Genomic DNA, 22,174 nt, shown 5'->3' with positions numbered 1-22,174 from the left:
TCCCACAAGATTTCAAGATGCAAAGGGACTTTTTGCTCCGGTTATCTGAGGGGGAACAAACTCACTCTATACTTCTTCATGACAGTTTCTTTATTGCTCTGCCATGCTCCAAAGTGTCTAGTTTACACACAGACAGACACACACACTCAAATTCTCTGGTAAAGGCAATGTTACAAGGCCCTAATTTCTCAGGGTCATAAAACAGACAAGAGCTGTCCCAAATGACACTGTCAGCTTCTTTATGGCCCAGGGAGGGCCATAGAGGAGGTTTTACATTCTAAGAAGGGAGAAGGGAAGCCCATGCATGATGCTCCATTCCCAGGTTAAAATCTGCACCAGTTAACTGAGGTGAGGGTAGGTGTAGGGAACTAACAGCTTTCTGGGTTAGAGCTGGGGGTCAGCTGAGGTTAGCACTTTCCCAAATTGGCTGCAGTAGAATTTGGGATACCTAATCTCTGCATCAGGAAGGACTAAGAATCAAGCAAGGTTGGACAGGCCAGAGCCCTATCTTTGATGTCCTGAATGTGATCTATTTGAAAGATTCCTCTCCTGAATAAATGTCCTGCCAAATAAAAGGTAATGGCAGGGAGCTGTCCTCTAGGCTTTATTTCAGGGAAAGGAGTGGAAATTTGACTGTGGGAACCAAGGTTTTTGACTGTGTGACTAAATCTCACCGGGTATCCCACAGAGTAGGGGGAAAGTCACCCAATAAGCAAAAGAACAAGGCAGGCTTCTAAGTGTCCACAGTCCTTGGGGGACAAATAGATCCAGCTATGAAGCATGTCCCAGGATATAGTTTACATATATATATATATATATATATATATATATATATGTCTATATATACCATATATATATATATATATATGGTATGTGTGTGTGTGTATTCATATGAAAAGTCATCTTCCTGACCACCCACAGATATATGTGCTCACAAGATTGAGGTGCAATCATGAGATTACACATACACATCACATGAGATTACACCCCACAGTGCAGGTATTGGGGAGACACCAAGTTGCTTTAGCAAAAGTGACCAATGGTTTCCAGAGGTGATGGTCCTGCAGGCCTTGCCTAGGCAGGATTAACCTCCATAGATAACCACTCCTCTGGTGGGCTGACATGGGGACACTAGTTGTCACCTGCTGTAACTCTCATGACCCCTGACATGTCTCCCATTACCCATCTGCAGGGATGTGGTAACATGAGCAGAAGGGAGTTGTCACCCCTGTCCATCAATGCCTGAGGCAGGTGGGAGAGCGGACCCTGTGATCACGAGTATGCAAGAGCCATCCCTGACCCCCACCAAGAGCAACACTTGGGAGATCAGGCCCTGCACCTCACCAGGCAGCACAATTGAGCCAACACTGTTAACGCAGGTGTGGGAGAACCCGAAACTGTGACCACGGGAGAGCTGTCCTATTACCCATCTGCCTTGTGGTGACAGGGGCAGGGGAGAAGTGCTGTCTCCCCACACATCAATGCCAGAGGCAGGTGGGAGAGCCATCCCTGATACCCACCAGCTGCACCTATCCAGGGCAGGACAAAAGAACCAACCCTGTTAGTCCAAGTATAAGTGAGCCAGCCCTGCAATTGTGACCATGGGCAAGATGTCCACATTTGCCATCTGACAAACCAACTCTGCAACAGCTCAGGCCCAGACCCCGGGTTATGACTTGGCCTGTCACATCTTCCACCCATCTATGGTCTGCTGGAGCACGCGGAGGGACCTGATCCACAGGCTCAAAGCTGAAGGATCTCCACAACACAGGGAGGCAGCAGGGTATCCAGGAGGAGTCCTAGTGGGGCCCAGCATGAAAATGTGTAGTGGAGACCAGAGGCCTCAAACCAGACTGCAGACTCTTCACAATTAACATTTGCAAGCAGAGATGCATGGACAGCGTGGTATACAGCGTGACTTGCTGGATCCCACTGCAGCTTTCATTATGTGAATCTTAATTCCTTATCTTTTTTCATTTTCCTCATTTTATTTTCTTCCTTTTTTTATCTTGAATTTTGTTTAATTTGGGGTCACTCCAGAAATGTTAATTGAACCAATAGCTTGCCAATCAACCTTACTTCTGTAAAAAAGGGGATTCTTCACTGGCTTGTGTGTATGCATGTGTGTGTGGCATGCTTTTGCCTGTGTTGTATATACATGCATGTGGTACACATGTGTATACATAGGTATGAGTAGAATAAAGGCTGACATTAGGTGTTTTCCTCAATCAAAGAGTAGAATTCTTTATAAAAATAACAGAACCAGGGGCTGAGGATGTGGCTCAGTTAGTAGAATACCTGCCTAGCACACATGAATCTCTGGATTTGATCCATAGCACAATCCCAAGATAGAACCAAGGAGTCTTGCTGTGGCCATGTGTTCCACCTTTCTCACTTCTTGGGAGAGCTCACCTCTGCTGAGCAAGAAGCCTCCTAAGAGAAAAACAAGTTCTGCAGAGTGCATGGCTACAGACTTCATTATTTACTTGGTGGAAGTAATTGTGGCCAACGCAAAGGCTTCTGTGGAGCACATTCCGCTCCTTCAGCCAATAGCATTTAAGATACCAGCCATGTGGGCGTGGTCTCTTATACAATAAATGCAGCTGAAGAGTGTGTGTGTGTGTGTGTGTGTGTGTGTGTGTGCGCGCTCTCTCTCTCTCTCTCTCTCTCTCTCTCTCTCTCTCTCTCTCTCGCTTCCGATTCTTGCTTCCGGCTGCTAGACTCCGTTCCTGTTCCCCGTTTGTGCAGAGAACTGTGATCAAGGACAGTGATCTGTGAGTCTCCCCTAAATAAATAACCCTTTATTATTCATAATTTTGAACTAGTGTGGGATTATTTTGTGACTTCTGCCATCAAAATGCACAATGCCCTGTTTTTAGCACTGCCTGCTGGGGTCATCACGAGAACTCTTGGCACCTTCCACTAACAGTTCATAAATAAACCAATGGGGAAGACACTGAGTTAAGAGAAAAACAGATGAAGTCCTAATTAGTAAGCCACACACAATTACTTCCAGTAACTAGATGAGGGGGAAGAAGAAAATCCAAACAGCCACAGAGATGAGGCAACACCTCTCTAAGCACATGAAAGCAGAGTTTTCTTATACTCACTGTTCTTCTTGTACATCAGGATTTCAAAGGAATTCATCTCGTAGTTCTCAAAGGTCTGGCGCACCTTTTCAATGGTGTCCTTATCGGTCAGCTCTCCATACATAAAACTGAAAGTCAACCAGAGAGCTCATTAGCAACTCAACAAGAATTTGTCCACACCAAGCACTGAACACACATACACACACGAATACAAATACATACCTATACACACATATATACATGCATGTAAACACACATGCACATACAAACACACATATATGAGGTGTCTGTAGCCCTTGGAGGCACATTCCATGCCCCACCCAGAGAAGCCCCAGAGACATGGGAACAGCCCCACACACACCCCCAACCATCCCCACATGGCATCTGGGCCCCACCTACACCTGGAGGAGTCCCAGAGCTGCATCAAGTGACCACCAGAATCATGGACCCACCTGCACCTGAAGGAAGAGTGACCACCTAAGCCACAGGCCCCACCAGTACCAACTGGAGGAAGAAACATCACCCTTCACAATAGCTACAAACAACATAAAATATCTTGGGGTAACTCTAACCAAAGAAGTGAAAGACCTGTATGGCAAGAACATTAAGTCTTTGAAGAAATTAACTGAAGAAGATATCAGAAAATGGAAAATTTTCCCATGCTCTTGGATAGGTAGGACCAACATAGCAAAAATGGCAATTTACCAAAAGCAATCTACAGATTCAATGCAATCACCATCCAAATCCCAGAAAAATTATTCACAGACCTTGAAATAACAATACTCAACTTCATATGGAAAAAATAAAAAAAAAAACCCAGGATAGCCAAAACAATCCTGTATAATAAAGGAACTTTTGGAGGCATCACAGTCCCTGACTTTAAGTTCTACTATAGAACTATAGTAATGAAAACAGCTTACTATTGGCAAAAAACAAAAGCAAAAAAACAAAAAACAGGCAGGTGGAACAATGGAATTGAATAGAAGACCCTGATATTAATTCACACATCTGTGAACACCTGATTTTTAACAAAGAAGCTAAAATTATGCAATGGAAAAAAAGAGCATCTTCAACAAATAGTGCTGGTATAATTGGATATCGACATGTAGAAGAATGCAAATAGATTTGCATCTATCCCCACGCACAAAACTCAAGTCCAAATGGATCAAAGACCTCAACATAAATCCAGCCACACTGAACCTCATAGAATAGAAAGTGGGAGGTAGCCTTGAATGTACTGGCACAGGAGACCACTTCCTGAATATAACCCCAGTAGCACTGAGAGCAAAAATTAATAAATGGGACCTCCTAAAACTGAGAAACTTCTGTAAGACAAAGGGACACAGTCTACAAGACAAAATGGCAGCCTAGAGAATGGGAAAAAAATCTTCATCAACCCTACGTCTGACAGAGGGTTGATCTCCAAAATATACAAAGAACTCAAGAAACTAGATATTAAAATATCAAATAATTAAACTAAAATATGGGGTACAGATCTAAACTGAGAATTCTCAAATGGCAAAAGACACTTAAGGAATTGCTCAACATCCTTAGCTATCAGGGAAATGCAAATCAAAACAACTCTGAGATTCCATCTCACACCTGACAGAAGGACTAAGATCAAAAACATCAATGACAACTTATGCTAGAGAGGATGTGGGGTAAGGGAACACTCATCCATTGCTGGTAGGAATGCAAACTTGTACAACCACTCTGGAAATCAGTATGGTGGTTTCTCAGAAAATTGGGAATCAATCTACCTCAAGATCCAGAAATACCACTCTTAGGCACATACACAAAGGATGCACACTCATGCCACAAGGACATTTGCTCAACTATGTTCATAGCAGCATTATTTGTAATAGCCAGAACCTGGAAACAACCTAGATACCCCTCAACTAAAGAATGGATAAAGAAAATGTGGTATATTTACACAATGGAGTATTACTCAGCTATAAAAAATAATGACACCTTGAAATTTGTAGGCAAATGGATGGAACTAGAAAGAAAAATCTTGAATGAGGTAACCCAGACACAGAAAGATAAACATGATATATACTCACTCATAAGTGGATATTAGACATAAAGCAAAGGATAACCAGTCTATAGTCTGCAGCCCCAGAAAAAACAAGAAACAAGGAGGAGCCTAAGAGATACATATATGAATGCCCCTGGGAAGGGAAAACAGACAAGATCTCCTGAGTAAATTGGGAGCATGGGGGAAGGGGGAGAACAGAAGGGGAGGAGGGAGGAGAACATGATGGATTCAGAAGGTTGATTGGGGGGAATGACAGAGAGCGAAAGCAAGGGAAGAGATATCTTGATAGAGGGAGCCCTTATGAGGTTAGCAAGAAACCTGACGCTAGGGAAATTCCCAGGAATCTGCAAGGATGACCCCAGCTAAGAATCTAAGAAATAGTGGAGAGGCTGCCTTAACTGCCCTTCCCCTGTAATCAGATTGATGATTACCTAACGGTTATCATAGAACTTCATCCAGTAACTGATGGAAGCAGATGCAGAGTCCACAGCTAAGCACTGGACCAAGCTCCTGGATTTCAGTCATAGAGAGGGAGGAGCGATAATATGAGCAAAAGGTCAAGACCATGATGGGGAAATCCACAAAAACAGCTAACCCATGCAAGTGGGAGCTCACTGACTACGGAGAGAGTTGGGGAAGCTGCATATGACCAAACTAGGCCCTCTGAATGTGGGTGGCAGTTGTGTGGCTTGGGCAGTTTGCGGAACTGCAATGGAAGCAGTATTTATCCCTTACTGCATGAACTGGCTTTTCGGAGCCCGTTTCCTATGGAGGGGATACCTTGCTCACCTAGATATAGGGGGGAGTCCTGCCTCAAGAGATGTGACAGACTTTGTTGACTCCCAAGGGAGACCTCATCCTCTCTGAGGAGTAGATGGGGGTAGAGTGGGGGGAAGGTGAGGGGAGCAGGAGGTGGGAATGGAGAAGGAACTGGGATTGATATGTAAAATAAAGATTTTTTAAAACAATATATAATTAAAATATAGATTAATAGTCAAAAAACAAAAAGCACATACATTCATACACATGTCAGCACACATAAAGACACATACACGTGCACATATGAACACACATTCATAAACACATGTCAACACACATACACAAACATGGATACACATGCACATACGAACACACATGTACACACAGTAAAAACATTAATTGAATTTAAGAAGACTCATTGATGGAACTGGTTTTTTTAAAGCTTCCATTTTTCCATTTCTGCCCCTAAAAGCTAAGCCTCTAATGGCTGGCATACGTGGAAAACCAGTAGATCTGGAAATAGAATGAGTGCCTCCGTGTACCAGGGCAGGCCCTCTGCTTGATCAGGGAAGACCTCCGGTGTGTGAAAATACAAACGTAATAGGAGGTCATTCCAGAACCTGGGTGTGCATCAGTCCCACACGACTGAACTACAAACAAGGGAGGGAAATGTTGCCATAGGCAACACAGAGATGGCAAAAGAGACCACTTCATCCTCCACCACGAAGGTGATTGACATTTCAGCCTGTACCCAACTGGGAGGGATTTAAACAATTACATCTTAGACATACAACTCCAGGAGACTTCTGGGAAGAATGACTGGATAAATTTGAATCATGGGTTTTTCTTTTAATTCCTAACAAAAATAAACTTGGGGGGGGGGGTGGGCACAAGGAGTTACCAAACAAGAAAGGGGTAAAACTTGAGGCTCTATCTCGAAGATGGAGCTAAGGAAAGACAGAAGATTCTGCCACTGTCGTGAAGCCTTTTCTTGCCTCCTCACCCTCTGAAAAGGACAACAGCATTGGGTAGAAACAGAGAGAATAAAATCCTACAAGCCTTTACTAGTGCGTCTACCTGCTGCTCCAGCTGGGGGAAAAGCGGCCTCGGGAAGCAAAGAGCAGAGAAAAACCTCAGGATCGGAGGGCACTGCCCACGAGCCTGGCTCTTAGCAGAGGCGGGAAAGATGCCAGGACCATACTGTTCTCCTGAGCTCCACATTGTGCCTAGTCACCAAGACTCATCCTTCCGGAGCAGAATACACCATCAACTAAGTAAGAGGGACAAAGGCGCAGGACACTAACAAATGCAGGAGGAGGTAGACAGGAAGTCGTGTTCTCTGACACCACCACCCAGAGTCCAGCACGACCCCTCACAGACTCCAGGCCTTTCATCAACAAGGGGAGACTGTGGTGACCCGGCCTCCAGCCTGAGGCCATGCAGAAATGGGGGTGTGGGCTCCAAACCACGCATCCCCCGTCTCCTGATGCCACACACTGAATGTATCCTAGCTTTTTCTTGAAAAATTGACCCAAAGAACCATAGAATTTTAGCCCAAAGAACCTCAAAAAATGAAAATGTCTACAGTACAGAAATAAGACAGGGGAGGCCTGCTCTACCAGGAAGGCGGTGGGAACAGACGGGAGGGGAGTGCTCAGATGTTACGCTGAATGAACTGCTTAGAACTGTACAAAAGAAAAGTTGGCAGAATCAACAAGGGAATGCCTCTGTTGTCCTTTGAGCACAGCCAATAAGGAAAAGGGAAAACGCCACTCTGGCCACGCTAAAAAGTGAAGCTAACTCCCGAGATTTGTCAATTGGGAATCTGCAGATAGAGACAGACAGGTAAGGGTAGATACTCAGTGGAAAACAGCACACAGAGAATGCAGGACACTCAAGTGCATTAGAGACTATCCAAAACTATATCAGTTAAAAAAAAAAAAAGGTCAAACTGTCCATGTATCGGGCTCAACAATCTAGAGTTTAACGAACTTCAGATATTGTGTAAACATGTAATAGGTAGCCAGCACTGAGGTGGCTGACCTAATACATGAAAGCCCAGGGCAGGGCAGGCATCTCCACACTCCATGGTGAGTTCACGTTTTTTTTAGAGGACGGTGCCTCTCCATGAATATACCACAGATGATGGCGGGGCACCCAGAGGCTGTACTGAGCCAAGATCCAGCCAAGGCTGCTGGGATGCCTGGCAGGGTCTGGGTTGCATGCCAGCTCAGCATCTTGAAAACAGCTTTTCCAATGTCCAGGCCCAAGGGTACCGAGGTATCCCTGTCAGATACACAGCTATGCGTGTAACAGAACAACTGACAGAATGAACTATTCTCTAAAGAATTCTCACTGGGGAAAAGAATCTGTGAGTGGGGCCTTACCTTGCAATACTCTTTATAAAATGTTCATGGAGTTTTAAAAATTTGGGCTGCGGATGTAGCTCAGTTGGGTAGAGCGTTTGCTTGCCAACAAACCCAAGGCCCTGGGTTCAGTTCCCAGACCTGCATAAACAGGGCATACTGGCACAGGCCTGTGGGTAATCTCAGCAGTCGGGAGTCTGAGGCAGGTGCATCAGAAGCTCAAGGTCTTCTCTTGCTATCTAGCAAGTGAGGCCAGCCTGAGCTATACGGCTGTGTTGATTTAGTTAATTAATTAAAAATTATTTCATGGAATCATTAAAAGCTGCATCTTGTCTTTGTAACCAAAGACTCTGCCTAAATTGAAGAGTTTGGGATTAATTCCCTTGGCAGAAGAAATCTCAAAAGAGCCTAGTGTAGACCCTTTCATGTGGACATTAGTGGTCACGCTGATGATGATATATCATAAAAGGAGCAAGCTGGGCAAGGAAAAATATTTGAGGAGAAAGGAGGCACCAGAGAGCAGAATGGAGCTAAATTCTGTGTTCAAGGAGATAAACAGATTAAGAAATGGGATAAAGGGAGTGGTGACCTCAGGGTGCGATCCCACCCAGCTAAGCTTCCAACTTGTAGAAAGGAATCAAAAAAAAAAAAAAAAAGTTTGAAGCTGGAAGTGGAGGTGCAGGCCTTTAATCCCAGCAGTGGGAAGGCAGAGGCTGGTGATCTCTGAGTTTGATGACAGCCTGGTCTAAAGATCAAATTCAAGGACAGCCATGTTTGGGCCGTAAGGAAAACAGAAAGCTGGTGAAGAAGCAATTAAACAAGGGGCCATGTTCCAGCCCTAACGAGCAGCAGAACTTGGCAGCCTGGGCCACGTGGTTCTGGCGTTGAAGCTAAGGATAGACGAAACAGGTTATAGAAGGTGCCTCCGTGCCTAAGGACAGCCACTGCGGCCAGGAGGCCTAGTAGAGAGACCACTGTGCAAAGCTGTGAAGGTGAAGCGTGGATTGCGTGGAGAACCCAAGCTGTGAGAGATGCCAGAGTCGTGGGACACCTGCTGAGGGGAGCTGTTAACAGGAAGTGGAACCAGCCCAAGAGAAAGACGTGTGTTGCAGTCAACAAAGCTGAATGGAATTGGAGATGGGGACAGCATTTTGACATCAGGCATGGAGACGCAGAGTTTGGAGTTTGCCCAGATGGTTTTCAGCCTTGCTTTGGTCCAATACTTCCTCACCATGCTCCCTTCCCTGTGTTTTGGAATCATAATGTATGTCCTGTGCTGGTATAAGCTTGAAGTATGTGATCTGCATTTTGATTTTGATTTTTACAGGGGAATTACAGTTAAGAGATTGCCATGCATCTCAGAAAAGATTCTGGACTCTGGACTTTTAAGCATTGTTGAGACTGTGATAGACTATGGGGGGCTTTTGAAGTTTGACTGGATGCAGTTTTTTCATTACGATATGGCTATAAGCTTTTGTGGGCCAGAGAGCAGAATGTGGTGGTTTGAAAGAAAATGGCCCCCAAAGAGAGTGGCGCTGTTAGGAGGTGTGGCCTTGTTGAAGGAAGTGTGTCACTGTGAGGCGGGCTTTGAGGTCTCTTTTCTCAAGCTTCCCTCAGTGTGACAGTCAGCTGACTTCCTGTTGCCTATAAGATATAGCACTCTCAGCTCCATCACCATGACTACCTGCACGCTGCCATGGACTGAACCTCTGAAACTGTAAGCCACCCTTGATTAAATGTTTTCTCTATGAAAGTTGCTGTGGTCGTGGTGTCTCTTCACAGTAATAAAAACCCTAACTAAGACAACATCATCTAGATTTTTCTGATTTCCAGTCCCCCTCTTACTGATTTGTCAGTTGTAGGAAATATGTTCTATATCTCCTTTGGTTTTTGCCCAGAACATGCACAAACTACAGGAGTCATGGAAATAAAATTTCACCAGAAGCAAAGAGCAAGTTCAAGGCAATCTTCCTTTGTCCAGGAGACTCCCCAGAGAGCTGCACGTGGGGTACCTACCTGCAGGCGCTACTTTTTTGCATCACTTCTGCCCGGTGGTAGCCAGAGAGCTTGCAGAATCCATCATTGCTGTAGACAATGGGCCAGTCCACTATCTGGGCATTCCCCAACACAAAATTAGTATCTGTTTCAAAAGAGAAAGAAGGAACTCGTGAGGCAGGATGTTAGTAGACATGAATGATTTCAGCCGGCCTAACGCTTGCAGGTGCAGTCTCTCCTACAGAGCCATATCCCCAGGAGGAACGGGGAGAACCAAGCTTTGGAACCAGAAATTATGAGTGTAGATGCTATTGAAGGTCAGTGTATCCTAGGAAAGGAAGCGTGTTAGCCACCAACCCAGGAACCTATGGGGTCTCCTGAGACAGGGTCAGCACTAACTTTTCATCCCTCTGGAAGTACATCATAATGCAAAGCCCGTGAGCCAGAGGAGTCACTTCTGGGATCTGCAGCACCGTGACCTCTTGTCCCGAGGATACAAATTGGCTGACCCTGACTAGCCCTGGTCATTCTGCAAGGCCCCTCTATAGAAGCAAAGCATGTGAGTAGTGCACAACCTCACAGGACACACGGGAGACATCTCGAGAGGACAGTGACCAGACCCTTCTCCTGAGACAGTGTAGAGAGACATCAAGGGGCTTACACCACAGAACCTCCTCTGACTTGAAGTTGTGCAAGCCCAGAGCTGCATGCCACTGACCAGTCTCCCTCTCACTCCGCAGCCAGGGTTTCAGGAGGCAGACAGCAGGCTGATTTATGGTTCTAATGATTTGAAAATCAAAAGTTGTCAGTACCTTTTGTGCTCAGAAAATCAAGTGTCCCTCTTTGGATCTCAATAATTTAAATTGAACAGATAAAATATGAGTCTTCAATGTAACCATTATTTTAGCCTGGCTCCCTTCTCTACACATATTCCCACTTTCCTCAGCCCTGAAAGAAATACAGACATACTCTATCCTGTTATAAATTGTATATACATACACACAAACACAGACACACACACACGTATCTCCTATGTGTGTGTGCACATAGTGAAATATGGCTCTCACTAACTCTGAGGCCAATTTGTTCTAGAATAGCATTTTTATGCTCCTATGTGCATCAGTGAGTTCCAATGAAACATAGCTAATCCCTAATTTTCCATATCACTAAATACACATCAATAATACAAAGCAAGTTCCTTAGGTGTGCATGTACCTGTCTGGGTGAATGTGTGCACATGTGTGTATAAGTGTATGTGTGCATACAATGAATGTGTGTTCATGTGTACATGAGCATGTGTATGCATGCAGTGGATGTGTGCTCACATGTGCATGAGTGTGTGTATGCATGTAGTGGATGTGTGCATGAGTGTGTGTATGCATGTAGTGGATGTGTGTGCATAGTGTGTATGCATGTAGTGGATGTGTGTGCATAGTGTGTGTATGCATGTAGTAGATGTGTGTGCATAGTGTGTGTATGCATGTAGTGGATGTGTGCATGAGTGTGTGTATGCATGTAGTGGATGTGTGCTCACGTGTGCATGAGCGTGTTTATGCATACAGAGGTTGGAGCTTGTTTCCCCTGATTGCTCTCATCTAATTTTTGAGAGAGGGTCTCTGCCTGAACATGGAGTTCATGGCTCTGCTAGGCTGGCTGGTGAGTGAGCTCAGAGATCCACCTGTTTCTGCCCCCTCCAGTGCTGGAGCTAGAGGTATGCGCCACTGCGCCCAGCCACCCATACAGCTGGTGTAGAGCAAATGCAGTCCTCGGGCTTGCGGCAGGCACTTTTCCCACCGAGCCAGCCCTCAGCCCCTAGGACAGCACGGATAATTCACTCACAGTGTAGATCACTACTCTTCCTGTCTTCATGGAGTCGGGCGGGCTGCTCTGCCCTCTGCAGATGAGTTTATTTCTTGATTTGGCAGGTTTGTAAAGAATATTGCATTTCATAAAAAAAAAAAAGACACCAAAGACTGAGGTTGCTTTACTGCTCATGGAAAAGGCAAGAAGAGAGAGATGCCAGAGGCCATGCTGAACCAAGGTCTTTGAGGTGTCATCTTCCTTGAAAATAGCTATATTTATTTATTTCTATCATCATTAGTCTCATTATTATTTTCATTATTGTTATTATTGTTGTGTTGCATAATGTGTGTATAGATGAGCTATGGAGTACCCATAGAGGTCATACGGCAACATTGTAGGGTCTGTTCACTCCTTCTACCTTAACACAGATTTTGGAGGATCAAACTCAGGTTGCCAGGCTTCTGTGGTAAGAAGCCTTTACCCCCTGAGCCATACTGACAGCCCTAGTTTGATCTACTTAAAAGGAACATAAATACAGCTTTCAAGAAGGGAAGGTGAACGCCTACTATTTTCACAGATTCTCTTCTAATGAAAACTTACAACCAGCTCCTCGATCCGTCTCACCCACACTTACATAAGGCCTTTGTAAATGTGCTCTGCATACCAAGCAGAAGGCAAGACTGCAGTGCAATCAGACTGTTAGACATGGCCCCTGAACACAAGGCAATTCCAAGACAGATGGACATGGGCACAACCACCTGAAGAAGGAAGCAAAGAGGTGGCACACACCTGCCATCCTAGCAATCAGGAGACCAAGCAGAAAGGCTGCCACGTAAGGACAGCCAGGGCTGCACAGCAAGGCGCTGCCTCAAAACCAAAACAAGGCCAGAAGTGATGGTGAGAACGTGTGATCTCGGCACTTGGGATCTCGGCACTTGGGAGGATATGAAGCTCAACATTCTTGGCCACAAAGCACAATTCAAGACAAGCTTTGGCTATTAGGCCTGTCTGAATAATAAAAAGAGGGGCCTAGGGAGGTGGCTCAGAGAATTAATCACTTATTGTTCAGCCACAAGAAGCAGAACCCAGACCCCTAAAACCCATAATAAACGGGGAGCTGTCGTGCGTGTTTGCCTGAATCCCAGCACATGGTGCGGGGAGATGTAGGCAGAGGCAGGGGACTCAGGGGGGACTCCCTGCACCAGAAGGCCTAACATACCCATCAGTCAGCAAAGCACCCATACTATATATAAACACTCACATGTATACTAACAGTTTAAAAGCCCCAAATGCACTCTGAAAGCCCTGGGTGGTGGTTTGAATGAGAACGGCTCCCATAGGCTCATATATTTGAGTGTTTGGTCCCCAGTAAGGTGGAACCGTTTGGGGAGGATTAGGAGGAGCAACCTTGTTGGAGGAGGTGTGTCACTGGGGGTGGGTTTGAAGTTTCAAAAGCCTGTACCAAGTCAGTGCTCACCCCTCCCTCCCTCCCTCCCTCCCTCCCTCCCTCCCTCTCTCCCTCCCTCCCTCCCTCCCTCCCTCCCTTCCTCCTTCCCTCCCCCCCTCATCCCCAACTTGCTGATCAGAGAAACAAGCTCTCAGCTACTGGTCCAGCACCATGCCTGCCTGCCTGCCTGCCTGCTGCCATATGCCCTCCCATGGTCATGGACTGACCTTCTGAAACTGTAAGCAAGCCTCCTATTAAATACTTCCTTTTATAAGTTGGCTTGGTCATGATGTTTCATCACAGCAATAGAACAGTGACTAAGACACCCTGAAAGAGATCATAGCTCCTAAGAAGCAGGATGCCCTCACCACCACGTGAAGAGGGTCTAAGAAACTCCTCTACCAGAGGTCTTGAGGGGAGGGAAGAAACCTCTCATCCCAGCGCAAAGCCCCCAACAAGCATGACATTATTTCCTCTCCCCCTTTTAACCCTAACTGTAAAGAATGACCTGCACATTACTGCCCAGAACAGTGTGTCTGTATGCTAGGGGTACCCACATAACCCCGTGATCTGCCACACATCATAGGAATGAAGGGAGCCCTGTCAATGGCGTCACTGAGGACAGGCACCATTAGCTGGTGTTTGCTCTGAGTCATGCTCTACTATAAGATGGGATTTGTAAGCTTTCCAACGACCTTTATGAAGTGGTATTACTAATGAGCATCATGGATTTCATCACCTGATTCATGAAGAAACTGAGTCTCTTCAGATACCCAATAGGCAGTTAAATACACATGAAGCTGGAACTCAAAATTGGGTCTGTGTGACTTCAAAGTCTATGCTTTCTGTCATTCTATCACATAGACTCCTTACTCCATTGAGTACTAAAATCAACCCAACGCTGTGATTTATCTACCTCTGAAATTCTAAATATAATGAGATTTTTAACCAATGAACCAGCAGTGCACTCCTGCCTCATCTGTTCTGATGGACAAGGTGCCGTCAAGGACGTGGGCAAAAATATTCCTTCTCCAGAGCCTAGCTTCTCCATCTGCCTTCTCCATGTTCAGTATCTTCCCTTGCTGGAAAACTTCTTAGAACTTAGAACGCTGATCTATTTCCAGAATAGTCCTCCTGCCTCCACACCATCACAGAAGGGACAGACGGGAAGAGAGACAGATGAGAAGGAAGGGTTGTGCCTGGCTCCCTACCGGTTCTCAGGGGTGGGAGGGAATTCCACCTGGGGTGATACACTTCTGGGCCGGTCTCCGTTCCCTTGGTGTTGGGAGGGACACAAAAGCTGCCATCTTCCCCACAGCGGATGGATTTGTAAAAGTGGCTGGTTATAGCAGTCCAAGGCCTGTGTCAGACTGCCTGAGACTAGGATCAACTAGATCGGAAGGGACGAGTAACTATGGTGATCAGAAAGGCTAAGGAGGCAAACAGGAAGATTGAGAGAGGGGAGGAAGGGACAGAAACATAGAGGGAACAATAAATTATACAAAGAGAAACAGAACAAGAAAGACATGTCAGAGTCGGGGCAGGGGAACCAAGTTCTGTTTAATCCAAGAGAACAGAACAAGAGTCCATTGAGTATAAACTTGGTCCCAACAGTTCCTGGGCACCCAGAGACTGGGGCAGGAGGACACAGGCCTGCATTTAGGCCACTGGCTAACCAGAGTCCTTGCAATTATCATTTGTGCTGCATGAATATGATCACAGAGAGAAGAGGGGAAGGGTGAGGCCAGTGTACCAACTCGACAGAAATCTAGACATATCTAGGAAGAGGGAACCTCAACTGAGAAAATGCCTCATTCAAATTGGCCCGATTGAACAAGCCTGGGAGGCACATTCTTGAGTAATGATTGAAGCAGGAGGGCCCAGCTCACTGGGGGCAGTGCCCTCCACGGCCTCTGCTTCAGTTCCTGCCTTCAGGTCCTGGGTTTGAGTGCCTGCCCTCACTTCTCTTTGATTATGGACTGCAATCGTGGGGTGAAATAAACTCTTCTCTCCCCAAGTTACTTTTGGTCATGGTGTTTCTCACAGCAATAGAATCCTAACTAGGACTAACAGGAACCCACATCACTCCTGCACATGGGAGCCGAGACATCCGCCTCCCTGCTACAGAACAGACAGGCCCAGAAAGACAGAGTCTAAAAATTAAAAACAAAGTTAAACACTAGTGTGGGCAAGACTCCATGACAGCAGCCCTGCTCAGCTCAGGGTGTTCATCCTCTTCCTGGCTGGCCATGTTGACAAACAAGAGGTTGGTTATGAAGTCAACAGCTCAGGCGTTCCCCTCACCTCCAAACCTGAGAGACTCTAGGCTGTGCTGTTTCTCAGCTCAGCAAACGGAAACAAACTAGAAGCCAAGACTCGCAAGAAAGGCAGCCCTCTACTTGGACAGAGCATCGAAAAGACATCGCCTCCCACACAATCAACAGGAAGATAACCAGGGTTCACGGGATACAAGAATTCATATTATTTAAGTGGTCACATCACCCAAAGTGACTTGCAGATCCAATGCAATCCCAATCAAAATTCTAATGCCATTTTCACAGAAATATAAAGATAATCTAACAATTCATACAGAATTCTCCTAAGCTCATCCAAAGATACCCTCATACCCAAGAGTGGGCAACTCAAGATCCAGTCAGGGTGACTCATAAAATTCTGCATCGCAAATACGGAAGCTAATGTCTCTCTGCATAGGTTCTGCAGTAATCAGCCTGCAATTCTGCTGGATGTGCATGTGCGTGCGTGTGTGTGAGTGCATGTGTGTGTTCATGCATGTATGTGTAGTGGGTGTGTATGTGCATATGTGAACATGCATGTGCATGCACGTGTGTGTATATGCATGCATGTGCATTGTGTGTGCATGAGAGTGCATGTGTGTTCATGCACGTATGTGCAGTATGTGTATGTACATACGTGTGAGTGCATGTGCATGTATGCGTGTGCATGCATTGTGTGTGTGCATATGTGTGAGTTCATGTGCATGTATGCATGTGTGTGTGCATTGTGTGTGTGCATATGTGCGAGTTCATATGCATGTATGCATGTGTACGTGCATTGTGTGGGTGCATGTGTGCGTGTGCATGAATATATGTGCATTGTGTGTGTGTGAAACATCTTGTGGAAACCCCAGTCCTGTGAAGACCTTGTTCTGTGAAGTCTCCATTTCTCTATAAAAACCTTGTTCAGTAAGGACCCCATTTTGTGAAGACTCCACTCTATGAAGCCCATACTATGAAGACCCCCCTCCACGAAGGTCCCCCAGTAAAGACCCCACTCTGTGAAGATCCTGCCCTGTGAAGATTCTGTTCTGCATATTGGGCCCATAGTTGCCTCTGCCCCCGCGTGGAGAGGATGAAGACAAAGCTTGGGCTAGGTGACCCTATATTCACCCACAGCTTAACTGTGACAGGCTCCACCACTGTGGTCTGCCAGTTCCTAGCAGAAAGACAGTAACTCATGGTCCAGAGGTCAAAGATGAGGTGAAGACAATGGAGCTGCCAAGCTCTGTAATCCAATCTAACAGCCATGCACTGATATCATACCTTGGTCTTCACATGGCTGCTGCAGACAGCTCATTTGAGTGAAAGCCCAGAAGGCATGAAAACAAAATGGTCTCTAACTCATTAACAAGGACCAGGGCTCTAAGTCACCACACTGCCCTGACTCCTGGCACTGCCTGATCTCACTGGAGATTCCCACAAACAGCTGCAGAGGAGGGAACAGTGTGAGGCCCTCTGGCCTCTGCTAGCGATGGAAAAGCCCTTTTGACTTTCTTCTTAAAATCAAAAATGACATCTTATATGCCTCAAGACCACTGCTTTATAGCTGAGATAGTCAGAGCATCACTCTAGGCAGCTGAGACGACACTGGAGGTGCTGATGTCTGCATCCTCGTGTTCTGTGCTGAGATGCACTGGTGGCTCTGATGTCTGCATCCTCGTGTTCTGTCACTGAGTTGACCCTGGTGGTGCTGATGTCTACATCCTTGTGTTCTGTCACTGAGATGACCCTGGTGGTGCTAATGTCTGCATCCTCATGTTCTGTGCTGAGATGACACTGGTGGTGCTGATGTCTGCATCCTCGTGTTCTGTGCTGAGATGACACTGGTGGCTCTGATGTCTGCATCCTTGTGTTCTATGCTGAGATGACCCTGGTGGTGCTGATGTCTGCATCCTCGTGTTCTGTGCTGAGATGACACTGGTGGCTCTGATGTCTGCATCCTCGTGTTCTATGCTGAGATGACCCTGGTGGTGCTAATGTCTGCATCCTCGTGTTCTGTTGCTGAGGTGACGCTGGTTATCTGATGTCTGCATCCTTGTGTTCCATCATTGTATACTCTTCTCCCCTGGACTCTGTTGGGTCTAGCGCACGCCTCCTCCACAGTAAAGTTGGTGCTGTGCCAAGCTCTGTCCTATATCTCAATGTTTAGTTTTGCAAAATTTCTGCTTCTGCAGTCTTGAGAATACTAAGCAGTCCCGTAAGAAGTCCAGTTTTAGCTGGAGATGCTAAAACAGAGGCTGCCTAGCAAGACAAAGGTCCTGACACTACCCAAGAAACCAGGGCATCTACTCAATGATAAAAGCTAGCAGAAAACTAAGAAATAAAAGCCATACTACCAAAATGTAAATCAAAATGGTTTTGAAGGTGGGCAAAATGGCTCATGGGTAACAGTGCTTGCTGCCGTCCTGACAGCTGGGTTCAAACTCTAGGAACCACATAAGAGAAGGACAGCAGCAATTCCTGCAAAGCTGTGCTCTGACCTGCACAGGCTGCACTATTCACAATAGCCAAGAGAAGGACCCTGCCTTGATGCCCGTCAAAGATGAATGGGTAAAGAAATGTGTGAGGAACTTTATGTAGTCGCAAGTAAAAATTAAATCACGACATCTGTAGAAAGGTGGATGGAACTGGAGATCATTATGTTACACTGAATAAGCCCGACGTGGAAAGTCAAATAAAGCATGCTTTCTCGCAAACGTTGATTCTATATTTAGCTATTATCTATATTAATATATATGTATATATTAAGTGTGTGGTGTGTGTGTATGTGTGGTGTGTGCTTATGTGTGTGTGGTGTGTATGAATGTGTGGTGTGTTTGTGAATGTGTGGTGTGTGTATGTGGTGTGTGTGTGTGGTGTGTATGGATGTATGGTGTGTTTTTGGATGTGTGGATGTGTGATGTGTGTGTGTGTGGTGTGTGGTGGGTATGTGTGTGTGTGGTGTGTGTGTGTGTGGTGCATATGTGTGGTGTGTGTGTGTGGTGGGTATGTGTGTGTGTGTGGTGTGTATGGATGTATGGTGTGTTTTTGGATGTGTGGTGGGTATGTGTGTGTGTGGTGTGTGTGTATGGTGTGTGTGTGTGTGGTGTGGATGTGTGGTGGGTATGTGGGGGGGGTGATGTGTTGAAGGCAGAAAGGAGACAATGCAAAGGAAAAAAGAGACTTCAAATGAGGAGGAGGAAGTAAAGGGAGTGATGAAATACATGAGAAGCAAGCAGACAGGGACGTCTTGTGGAAAAGGAGGCTATCAGCGAGAGTATGGGGGAAGGAAACAATAAGAATAAACTTATGGGTATAAAAAGTCAGAATGGAATTCACTCCTCTTCATGCGCCACAGTGCAGGGAGTGGCACTCAGGTGGAAGTGGAGCCAATAGCTCTCACTGAACTTCAGGTCCATGCAACAGGAGAGAAATCATGCCTGATGCTGCAAACCTAGCCAGTTCCTGGGGCTGGTGAGGTCTTGGCTCTTAGAAGAGAATCCACTACTGTCACTTTGCTAGACAAGCATAATCCCCAGCCAGATCCTACATCTTACCCTCATGCTCACAGATAATTGTAGCCTCCACACCTCATCAAAGAAGCCTCTCTTTACAGCCAATGGAGACCACCACAGAAAACCTCAACGGCACAGAAGGAGGGAACAGGAGTTGGTGGGAGCCCAGCTCCAGTGGCTACATCTCTGCCATCGTCCCTGCATCTACGGCTCAGGAAACAACCGAGAAGAGGGGATGGAAAGGCTGTAAGAGCCGGAACACCAGGAAGCCTGCTGTGAATGTCTCTCCTAGAAATGGTTACAAAAACAAGACTGGAACAATAGCAATGTAAAAGGATGCTCTAGAGTGGAAGGGAAATCTTCAAGGGTCTCACCCATAAACAAAGAACTACAGGCAACTAATGACTGCTAGAAGAATTAGCCTCTCCCAGGGACAAGGACAACCCCTTATTGGCTGTCTGTGCAGAGTAATCAGCCTGGAAACCGCATTCACACCACCAGCAAAAATAGACTCAGCAGACTGTGTTTACATATAGTTGTGCAGACACATACATGCATGCATACATGTACACATACATACATCAGTTTGCACATAACAACAATAAGGAAAAAAATTATCAAGTTGAGAGGGGACATGGGAGGGGCTCAAGGAAGGAAGGATAGCTGGGAGAGGTTGGACGAAGGAAAGCGGGGGATGGGGGGGTGATGTAATTCTATTTCAACTAAAATCATATTTTAAAAGTAAAAGCTTCAAAAGAAGACAGCTTGTCAATCATTTTTGCCCCTCCCTCAGATCTACTCAAAAGAACAACACAGATAACAAGTTAGATTCTAATTTTGGTTGCATCCCCACAAGCCTTGTGGGGAGCTCCTTTCCCTCTGTGGAACTGGGAAAGAGAAGAGACCCTGAATTAGCTGGAAGCCACAGATCTGACTCTAATCCCTATGCCAGCACAGAGAACAAGTCCTACGGTGACTGCACCCTCCAAGGCCACCAGCAGCCGCCACCCAGAAAGTCACCTCCCTACTGCCTGCGTCTACTGAGACAGAGAAACCTTTCAAAGGGACGTGCTTGGGTGAGCCACACTCCACACTGCTTCTGCTCCGCGGAATTGCTAGGACTGGAGAGAGGTGTGAGGGGCAGTTAATCACAAGTCTAAGAATTCAAAAGTACAAGATCACTGTACGCTGGTGGCCAGTGTGTGCACCCTGAAGATGCCTAAATGTGTTCTTGGGAATCAACAAAGTCTAGCCGAGAAATCTGCCCTTGAGCACAGCCGTTTACAGTGTAATTCAAATATCCAAGGAGACTGAGGCTGGAAGATTGACGGTTCAAAGCCAGCCTGGTCTACACAGAAAGGCCCTCTCTTGAAACAAAAAAGAAAAGAAATGTACTCTTGATACTGATGCAGCCACCTCTCTGTGGGTGGTGGGGGCTTACGGCGCCTCCCCAGAATATTAAAATGGGCAGGCACACAGGAAAATTAGCCCAATCATACTGCTTCCTCCCATACCCTCCTCCTCTGTGAGGGTCTACTGCCCGACAAGACTGCACCCAACTAAATGGGAGGTTTCCTCCTTTCAATCTTGTTCCACCCTTAGCTCCCCTCCAGTTCACTGACAAAGCCCAACAGTCTCCAAAAGCTATGGTTTATTGGAAAGGCTCCCCACCCCCATCACGGAGTCTCTTCAGCCAAGCGGCCTGAGCCCAGCCATTCTGCAGCAGGAAGGATCCTCACGCTCCTCCCAAACCTACCATTTGCCCATAAAGCATAATACAGAGACATTCTAAAGAGAATTATTAGAAAATTGCTTTTCATTGTAATTACCACAAATAACAAAGGAGAGACTCAGTAAAGCATGGTACAAGAAGTGACTCGGTGCGAGCAATTACGCAGATAAAAGCCACATTCGGCACGTGGTTTGCGCAGGTTCATCGTTTCCTGCCAATGCTGGGGATTAAAGGACAGTAACTACTGCACAGCGCAAGTCCAACAACTCAGAGCCCCGCATGGAAAGGAACACATCTCCCTGACACTCCACAGGGCTCTAGATCTGAAATAACAGAAACATAGTAGCTGCAATAAATGACAAGATCAAGAATTACATAATAACACCTAGACAAAGAGCAGAAAATAATGGCTTTGTTTTCTCGAACCTACATGAAATCCATATCAGGAATTACTTTTTGTTTTGATTTTGTTTGCGTTTTTGAAACAGGGTCTCATTCTATATAACCCAGGCTGCTCTCCATCTCTCTACTGCTCTGAAGTCTGGGCAGGCTTGGAACTCACTGTGTCCCTGCGAAGTTCAGACTAGACTTGAATTCACCAAAATCAAATCCCTCTGATTCACCCACTTTATCCCAGCACCTAGATTACAGCTACAAATCACATCTGACTTTACTTTTTTAATATTTTTGATTAATTTTTATTGTATGCATATGAACATTTTGCTTACAAGTATGCATGTATTGTAGCGTATGTGTGACTGATGCCCACTGAGGTCAGAGGAAATCATTGAATGCACTGAACTGGAGTTACAAAGAGATGTGGGCTACCATGTGAGTGCTGGGAATGGAACTCAGTCCTCTGCAAGGGCAGAAAATGCTCTTAACCAGCATCTTCCAGCCCCCGGAAGGAAGGAAATGAGAAAGGAAGGAGGGAAGGGAAGGGGAGGGAAGGGGAGGGGAGGGGGAAAGGAAAGAAAGGAAGGAAGGAAGGGAGGGAGGAAGGGAGGAAGGGAGAAAGGGAGGGAGGGTGGAAGGAAGGAGGAAATAAGAGAAAGGAAGGAAGGGAGGGAAGGAGGAAGGAAAAATTTGGTCAAAATTTGGTAATATTTGGGAGAATACACAGCTGGGAGGGAAATGCTGAAGCTAAGCTCTCC

At 45.9% G+C, this 22,174-nt stretch overlaps 1 protein-coding gene across 2 annotated transcripts in view; it reads right to left on the bottom strand.

The window, feature by feature from the left end:
• Kcnh1 (potassium voltage-gated channel subfamily H member 1) overlaps window positions 1-22,174 on the bottom strand; it is a 296,080-nt gene that overhangs the window by 258,011 nt on the left and 15,895 nt on the right. For both annotated transcript variants that reach the window (XM_041635334.1, XM_041635336.1), the window contains exons 2-3: window positions 10,269-10,392; window positions 3,111-3,217 (exon numbers count right to left, since the gene is read on the bottom strand). In XM_041635334.1, coding sequence (XP_041491268.1) covers window positions 3,111-3,217; window positions 10,269-10,392 — 231 coding nt within the window. The remainder of the gene's footprint in view (window positions 1-3,110; window positions 3,218-10,268; window positions 10,393-22,174) is intronic.

The sequence above is a fragment of the Microtus oregoni genome, unplaced genomic scaffold, assembly GCF_018167655.1.
Source record: "Microtus oregoni isolate MIOR12 unplaced genomic scaffold, Mior012 000047F_ref0000412, whole genome shotgun sequence".
NCBI lineage: Eukaryota > Metazoa > Chordata > Mammalia > Rodentia > Cricetidae > Microtus > Microtus oregoni.
The sequence above is the reverse complement of the archived record's forward strand: the minus strand, read 5'-3'. Positions and strand labels throughout refer to the sequence as shown.